General features: G+C 54.6%; 1 protein-coding gene across 1 annotated transcript; it reads left to right on the forward strand.

Moving 5' to 3' along the window:
• The first annotated feature begins 989 nt into the window (after positions 1 to 989).
• TIMM50 (translocase of inner mitochondrial membrane 50) lies at positions 990 to 8090 on the forward strand. Its single transcript, XM_061172554.1, has 11 exons — positions 990 to 1133; positions 2074 to 2230; positions 2760 to 2791; positions 3008 to 3029; positions 4503 to 4561; positions 4654 to 4773; positions 5192 to 5296; positions 5407 to 5505; positions 6488 to 6644; positions 6985 to 7091; positions 7881 to 8090. Exons 1-11 carry the CDS (start codon positions 1026 to 1028, stop codon positions 7980 to 7982), a joined length of 1068 nt encoding a protein of 355 aa, XP_061028537.1. The 5' UTR covers positions 990 to 1025; the 3' UTR covers positions 7983 to 8090.
• Positions 8091 to 8524: the final 434 nt, after the last annotated feature.

Below are 8524 nucleotides of genomic sequence, written 5' to 3' on the forward strand. Positions count from 1 at the left end.
AACCTAAATTCCTCCTTTGGTGCAGGTTACAGCATTTGATAGTCTTTTCTCTTGAGCCCACATAGCAGTGACACCAGAATTGCTGTAGCTTGTCTAAGGGCGTGGGGATGGGGAGCAGTGTGGAGAGTGGGCTTAGTACTTGACCTTCCTTCACTTTCCTCATTTGATATTCACATGTCTCTTTACAAATGTAATATAAACTGTATTATAAAATAGTTCAGATGTTTAAAAAGGTATGTCAGGAGCACCCATGTCCCCACCACCCAGCATAGGAACCATATGTGTACCAGATAGGAAGGACCCACTTAAGCAGCACACCCAGTCCGTTCCCCTCCAGAAGTAACCGCACCCTGAATCCTGTCTTTTCCTAACTTCGTACATTTACTACCTTAGTAAATGTCCCTAAATGTTGTGTGGTGATTTACATGTTTTTAAAGTTTACATAAATAGTATCAGACTTGTTTTCCTCTCAAAATAATTTGAGGAAGATTCATCGTGGTTCCTGTAGCCTCTAATTCATGGATTTCCTCTTAATACCCCGAGTCCGCCAGATACCGGCAGCTGCTCTTTTGGCTGAACCTCCATGAAACTGGCTGGCTTTCCAGACCCATTTTAAGAAGCTCACGGGAGGAGGGGCAAGAAAGGGTTCGGAGAATGGGAAGGAAGACGGATGAGGCCTCCGGGCCGCACGTGAGGAAGAAGGTGTGTAAAGGTGGCTTTCAGGTTTTAGGACAAATCAAGCACCCATTGCGTCCCTCCGTTAGGGCTTCCGCTTCACCTCGGAGCAGTGGGTGTCCGGCGCCGACCTGGGGCGTGGGCGGTGGAACGCCGTCCGGCGCGAGGGGGGCGTGGTGCCGGCTGCCTCCCAGTCCTAGTTGGAGTGCCCGCGGCAGTGCGCCTGCAGCCCTTTGTCTCTCTCGGGCTCCCGTCCACCCGCCCCACCCCTGCACCACCCATTGGCCGAGGCCCCGGCCTGGGGCGGGGAGAGAGAGTGAGGGGGCGGGGCAGCGTGGCGTCAGCGCAAGATGGCGGCCTCGGCGGCGCCGTTTCTGCGATTGCGGAGCGGGCTTCGGCAAGGCGCGCGGGGGCTATGCGCGAGGCTCGCGACGCCGCCCCCTCGGGCCCCGGACCAGGTGAGCGGGGTGGGGGTGGGGGTGGCCTCCGGGTGCTGGGACTCCTTCCTGGAGTTCCAGGCGGACCGCCGCCGCCCGGAGGTTCTGGGACGCAGCACCTCAGGGTGCTGAATGGAACACTGCCAGCGTTTTGGGTCTCTTCCCCGCTTCCCGGGGTAGGCAGCGCTTGCGTCCCGGGCTAGATGCCTGGGGGCTCAAGTGCGTCCTCTGGACCCCACCTCCTCGACCGCACGTGGGCGCCGGGGGAGGGGAGTCATCTTCCCCCATCTCAGTGACTGTTCAGGTAATACTTGAGGGGGAGGGGCCCGGGACGCTGGAGTCCCAGCCTGGCCTTGCGGGTATTTCCCCCGCGGTGGTGGTGGTGGTGGTGGTGGTGGTGGTGAGGTAAATGTTCGGGCTTCTGACTCGACCTGCCTCCATCTTGCCAGAGACCCAGTCATTCTGACCTCCGGGTCCATTACTTCCGTGCCCTAAGCCCCAGCAAGCGATTGCCCCTCCGGCCCCGCTCCCATTCCCTCCCCCTCCATACCCCGCTACTGTGAGCCCCAGGCGTCCGGAGGACTTAACTCCCCGTCCTATCCCCTTGAGTGTCCTTCATTACCTTGCTCCAGGAATCCCAGTGTTCAGCCGGGCTCCCTCATCTTATCTCCCTGCCCTGCTTTTTCCGGCTCCAGGCCCTCCAGTCTTTTGCCTTTGGGATCCAGGGCACCAGAGCTTGTCAACTCTTGAACCCCTGGGATCCTGGCGCCAGACAGTTTAGTTCTTGACCCTTCTGAGAGACCCAGTCTCCTGCCTGCCCCTCCAGGGACACAACACCTGGAGGCCATGTGGGTGGCTGCTTCCTGGCTCCCAACCTCGATTCTTCTCAGACCAGGGTGCCCAAACCACCCTGACCTTCTTTCTCTCTTCTGTTGGCCAACCTATCCCCTTTCAATTGCAGGCTACAGAGATTGGGAGCCGAGCAGGCATTAAGGCCCAGGCCCAGGGGCCACAGCAGCAGAGGAACTCGGAGGGTCCCAGCTATGCCAAAAAAGTCGCACTCTGGCTTGCTGGGCTGCTCGGGGCTGGTGGGACCGCGAGCGTCATCTATATTTTTGGTGAGGAACATATCCTTCCCCACCAATTTTGTTCTGTTGGCCCTCTATTCTGCTTGGGAACTTCCCTCTCTTTCCCCTAAGGGCGTCTCCCGTCTTCATTCCCTGGCTCCTCCCTCAGTAGGGCAGCCAACTAGAATTTGGAAATGAGGGAAGTCTCCCTACTACCCCTCTACCCAACGTTCTACTCTTTCTAGTTGGTTCCTGCACTAAGCTATGGGGAGTCAATTGGAAGAGGAGGAAGGATAGGCCAGGCCCAGCCCCCTAAGCTACCTCCTCCCTCAGCACCCAAAACTCCAGCCTTCCCCCTAGTCCCTTCATTCCTCAGAGACCCAGGAGACTCTGCCCCAGCCCTTCTTGTCTCAGAGGCCCAGGTATCCTGGCTACCAGCCCCCTCCTCTCTCTCAGGAGGCCATGATGCTCTAGCCCGCTTCCCTCAGACCCAGGAGGCTAGGCCCCCTGCCCTTTTCCTTCCTTAAAACCCAGGAGACTGGACCCTCAGTCCTCTCATTTATCACTATCTGCCTTACAGGAAACAACTCTGTGGATGAAAATGGTGCCAAGGTGAGCGGGAGAGAGACCCAGAGGCCTTACCAGGGGTCCCATCCTGTGGGTCTCCTCCCGTTTGGCCTGTTCAGGCTCATTTCTGGTCTGCAGTGAACTTCTCCCTCCCAGGGACCTTTGCCTACTCTTGCCAGGGCCCTGGAGATTCCTTTTCTGGGTGTGATGGGGTTCTGCCTCTGCCATCGCAAACCCTCCATTTTTCTCTCTACCTCCCAGATTCCCGATGAATTCGACAACGGTGAGTAAACAAGCACAGATTCTGGGGTCCCCTGACCCTCTCTACTGTGCCCTCCCCATTTGGTGCTCCTCCACCCCTCCATTGGGAGGTAGGGGAGTCAGCAGCTGGATGGCTTGAGGGGAGGGGCATACAGAACTCCCATCCCCTTCCCTGGCCCCTCAGCCCAAGAGCAGATGGTCAGGGACAGATAGATGGGGGAGGGGAACCCTAGGTGGGTGGGAGTGCTTGGGGAGAACTGGGCTTTCTATGCCAGACACATGACTTCCTGTGCCTTAGATCTGAGCATCTGCAGCCCCTCACCCCCTTCTTTATGACAGCCTCTTTTTTTTCCCACCAGGCCCCTACCCCACCCAGCTCCTCATTTCCAAAACAATGCCTTCTTCCTTCCTCCCCCTTTTGATTAACCAGCTCTTAGGGAGCTTCTGACAAGTTGGATAGTAGAGAGTAGTTGTCAATTCTATCACACCTGGTCCCTCCCAAGAGAAATATAAAATTGGTAGGTCCAGAAAGCCACTTGTTTGTGGTAGGGATGTTTGCAAACTGGCATGTTAGTACACTGATTGTTTTAAACTAGGCAGGTAGGTAAGTATGCTGTTTTAACTGGGCAGATGTAGAATCATACTAGTTTAAACAAGGCAGTATACTGATTTAAGTTGGTCAGGTAAACTTGTAGTTTTAAAGTGTGTGTGTTTATTAGCTTAAGTAGTGTTCTGGTATTTTGGTTTCAAAAAGGCAGGCCCACAGACAGTAGTTTAACTGCACTAAAAATATTGTATTGAAAAAGGTAGTTATGTAAGATTTCTGTTTTAAATTGGATTTGGTGTATTCATTTATCCAAGATTTGTTAACCTCAGCCATTCTGATACTATAGATCATATAATTCTTTGTTGTAGGGGAGTGTTCTATGCATTGTAGGATGTTTAGCAGCATCCTGGGCCTCTATCCACTAGATGCCAGTATTGTGACGGTCAAAAATGTCTCCAGACATTGCAGAATTTTCTGGGAAGCGAGGAACAAAACTGCTTCTAGTTGAGAACCACTAGTTTAAAGTATACAGACGTGTGTATATGTTTATCGTGGCTTAACTAGATTTCACATACTTGCTTAAAGTGGGCACATCTGGAAACCTAGAGGTTCAAAATGGACTAAATACACTGGCATAATGTCAGCAGATTTATTTATATGTATGTGGGATTTAAGTGGGCAGATGTATAAGTATTCTATTTTATACCTGGGGTGGTGTGTGGATATAAGTATTCAGATTAAAACTTGACAGATGAATAAAAACATTTGTTCCTACCTGGCAGTTAGTTATGTCATTGCCTTTTACCTTTGTACTCGGAAATGAGCTGTTTCAAACCAGGTGGGTATGTAGATCTGTTTGTATCTGGTAGATAAATAAACCCCTGGTTTGTCCGGAAGGTTGAGCAGTGGCTTATCTTGGAATCCCTTTGTGCCCTGGTGTTCTCCTAGATCCAATTCTGGTACAGCAGTTGCGCCGGACATACAAATATTTCAAAGATTATAGACAGGTGAGCAGGAGCCCTGGGCCCAGTCCCTATCCCTTCACCCCCAGCCTCCTGCCTCCTTGTCTGAGTGCCCCCATTATGTCTCTCTTTCACAGATGATCATCGAGCCCACCAGCCCCTGCCTTCTCCCAGACCCTCTGCGGGAGCCGTACTACCAACCACCGTATACACTGGTCTTGGAGCTCACTGGCGTCCTCTTGCACCCTGAGTGGTCGGTGTGTCCTGGGGAAGGCAGCGGGTTGGGGACAGCAGATAGGGCTGGGTGGCCGGCTTGTGATGATGTGGTTAAGAGCATAGACTCTGGAGCCAGGCTGGGGTTCAGCCCCAGTTCTACTCTGTGATCCAGGGGAAGAGGTATCACCCCTCATTGCCTTGCTTCCCTCAACTGTGCTACTCCGCAGCCCAGAGGTGGTTGTAAGTGTACCTTGGCACACAGTAAGTGCCATAGGGGAGTCACATCCTCCAGACTCCTAGACCCTCAGTCACAGCCGTGTACTCCTGAACCCCTCCAAGAGCCACAGAGACGGAGAGAGCACTCTGGTTCCGGGAATCCCCCGAGACTGGGTCTTTGTCCTCTTGGGGCTACAGGGGCCTCCGGGTCTCAGTGTTTCACTGTTCTCACTGCCTTTCCAGCTGGCCACTGGCTGGAGGTTTAAGAAGCGTCCAGGCATCGAGACCTTATTCCAACAGCTCGCCCCTTTGTATGAAATCGTCATCTTTACGTCAGAGACTGGCATGGTGAGGCCTCCGGGGCAGGGGCGGGATGGTCGACGTGGCAGGAGGCTGAGGGAGAGCTGCAGGGCCAAGGCTCAGCCTGACCTTGTTCTCCCTCCCACCCCACCCCCCAGACTGCCTTTCCACTCATCGACAGCGTGGACCCCCACGGCTTCATCTCCTACCGCCTGTTCCGGGACGCCACAAGATACATGGATGGGCACCATGTTAAGGTGCCATGTGGGGGCACCACCGTGGGGCTCTGGGATTTGGGGGAGGGCTGGCACTTCCCAAAGGAAAGAGGACCTAGCTCTGACCCCAGCCTCAACCTGTTTCTGGTTGAGAAGCAACCGGCTGCTTCTGGTTCTGCCCCAGGTCTGATTCTGGTAGGACACTAGCCTGCCGCCAGCCTGGGCTGGGCCTCTATGCCCTTTTCTCTGTCCCAGAATCTGGGAGTGGGAGCAGGGGAAAATGGGGTCTCTCCAAAGAAAACAGTTGGGAGTACGGGGTAAGGACATGAAATTTGGAAGTGGATTTTTGTCTCTGTATCTGGAGCTGAGTGTCTCTGGGACTATGTAATTATAATAGTTTAAATGAGACTGTGTTGGAATTTGACTTGGGGTCTGTTGCTGTGACCTATGATATATCCAGGGGTCCAGGAGTCTGTGGGGCTGTGAATGGGTCTCTTTGTGGGTCTTTGTCCAAGTATCCATGGGTCTTGGTGTCTGTTGGCTTTCTGACTGTGTCTTGGTGGGTCTGGGGGTCTGTGTAGTTTTTCAAGGTTCAGAAGGACATGGGCTGTGATTGAGGGTCTTGAAGGGTCTGTCTGGGTACCTGCCTTTGTGTGACTCCCTGTGTGTTGCTGTGGATCAGTCTGCACCTCTATCTGTGAGAAGTTTACAAATGTGCAGCTTGTCACAATCACCTGGGGCAGTGGTTAAATACACAAGTGCCCACCTCCCTCCCCAGGGAACCTCCAAATCAACCTGCCTGTGCACCAGGCCCTGGGTCTAGGAATCTGTGTGACAAGCTCCTCTGCTCCCTGCTAGGTTTGATGTCTTCATCCCAGCCTGGTCTTCGGGAGGCCCTGTCGTGATGATCCCAGTGTGTGATACCAAGTGCATGTGTAGTCTGTCCACCTTTCTCTTCCTCTCTGGGTTCCTGGTGGGAAGGGAAGGAGCACAGGCCTTGACCTGACCTGTCACCCACTTCCAGGACATTTCGTGTCTGAATCGGGACCCAGCCCGAGTAGTAGTCGTGGACTGCAAGAAGGAAGCCTTCCGCTTACAGCCCTACAACGGCGTCGCCCTGCGGCCCTGGAATGGCAACTCCGATGACCGGGTCTTATTGGACCTATCTGCCTTCCTGAAGAGTGAGGCTGACCCCTGACCTCCTGGCCTCTGACCCTGGAGCCCTTGACATTCAAGAGGAATGATAAGATGCTTGATTCTGGCTTGTTTTTTTATGTGAAACCAGGGACTTGCGATGCAGGAGATCCATGAGCATCTTGCAGTCTTTAGAAGCTTCTTAGAATGTTTGGGATGCTCCTCTGGAATGTTTAGGGGATGCCTGGGAATATTCAAGGGATCCCTTTTAGACTGCTGAGAAATGTTCCACGTAGCTCTGACCCCACCCCGGTCTGACCTTTACCCTTGCGGGCCCCACTTCCCTCTGACCTTCAGTTGGCTGACCCCCACCTGCTATCCCCACAGCCATTGCTCTGAATGGTGTGGAGGATGTCCGAACTGTGCTGGAGCACTACGCCCTGGAGGAAGACCCACTGGAGGCTTTCAAACAGCGGCAAAGCCGGCTGGAGCAGGTGAGTCCTCAGCTTCCCAGCGTGGGTGGGGGGTGTCACCGTCAGTTCCCCAGGCTCTTGAAAGCGGAGCCCTGGAGCAGCTTGTCTCCACTCCGGCTGTGTGACCTTGAGCAGCTCCCTTCTCTTTCACACCACCCATCCCAGGGGGCCCTTGTAATGAGGGGCGAATTGATTCTGCAGCCTGCGCTGAGCACAGGAGGCAGGAAACGCCAAGCATTTGAGATAGGTCCAGAGGCCTTGATGGTCTGGGGGTCCTGGTATTTTGTGGGGTGGGGGTTTGGATCAGGTCTGGGAAGAGGGATCCTTGGACACTTGGCCCAAGGGTTTGGGCATGGAGTTCTGATGACCTGTGATCCTCTAATTTGTAAGTGGGGATAAGAATATGAATTGAGTCTGAGAAAGAGATTCCCAGGAGTCTAGGCTGAGGTTGATCGAGTTTGGGGTTGTGTTCCTGGCTAGAGCTCCTGAGTACCCAAAGGAGGAATCCCTGGAGATTTGGGCCTGGGATCCCTCAGCATCCAGACAGGGGTCTTAGGGCTCAAGACTGGGCACTGGGGGCTTAGGGAGCAAGATGTTGTCGTCCAGTGTAGGGCCTGGGATAGGTTCCCAGGGTTCAGGGGACAGGCCCCCTGGGATTTGAGTCTGGGCTTCTGTGGCTCAAAGCTGGCTTTTGCCAGTGTCTGAACTGGGTCCTTAGGGTCTGGGCGCATCCTGTGTCTGGGCTGGGCAAAGGTTTAAGGAAGGTGGCCCCTGGGCTGACCCTCCCTCTCTGTCTGCCCCCAACTCCAGGAGGAGCAGCAGCGGCTGGCTGAGCTCTCCAAATCCAGCAAGCAGAACCTCTTCTTTGGCTCCCTTACCAGCCGCTTGTGGCCTCGCTCCAAACAGCCCTGACCTCTGGGCCTCCTCAAACTCAGTGCCTGGGTTCTGGGCCCCAGGCCCAGTGGTCCCAGACCACGGCTTGGCCAACCACATGTCCAATAAAGTTCATCCCAGACGCCACACTGCCGTGTCCGGAGAGTCTCCAGATGGGGGGCATCAGGGTGCAGTGTGGGACTCTTCAGGGGTCATCCCACAGTGGCCGATCAGCTGCCGAGCAGCGAGAGCACTCTGGTGGGTGATGGTTGGTTTTTAACTCCGGCCTGGGAATCCGAAAACCTGGGTAGGGCCCTGCCCTAGCCGTGTCTTCCCGTGTGCCACGTGGTCTGCGAAAGTGCATCTCCCTCTTTGGCCCCAGATTCCCTATGGAAAAGAGAAGAGAGGACGGCACCGTGGGTTGAAATACAAGTAGCCGCCAGGCTGCTGTGTAAATGTGTGACGTGTGGGCGCATGGGGCTTCGGTGGACCAGAGACCGCCCCATCTCAAGAGGGCGGCTGCTGCTCAGCTCTGCCAACCATGGCCCTGTGGGAAGGTGGGCCTAGAGTTGCTTGATCTT

This window comes from Eubalaena glacialis, chromosome 18, assembly GCF_028564815.1.
Source record: "Eubalaena glacialis isolate mEubGla1 chromosome 18, mEubGla1.1.hap2.+ XY, whole genome shotgun sequence".
NCBI lineage: Eukaryota > Metazoa > Chordata > Mammalia > Artiodactyla > Balaenidae > Eubalaena > Eubalaena glacialis.

Bases quoted from the DNA above. Each gene is read 5' to 3' on its own strand.
- TIMM50 (XM_061172554.1), top strand. From the start codon at position 1,026: ATGGCGGCCTCGGCGGCGCCGTTTCTGCGATTGCGGAGCGGGCTTCGG. The intron at 5,506-6,487 runs GTGCCATGTGGG...ACCCACTTCCAG, and splicing joins TGGATGGGCACCATGTTAAG to GACATTTCGTGTCTGAATCG. The intron at 6,645-6,984 runs GTGAGGCTGACC...CTATCCCCACAG, and splicing joins CCTATCTGCCTTCCTGAAGA to CCATTGCTCTGAATGGTGTG.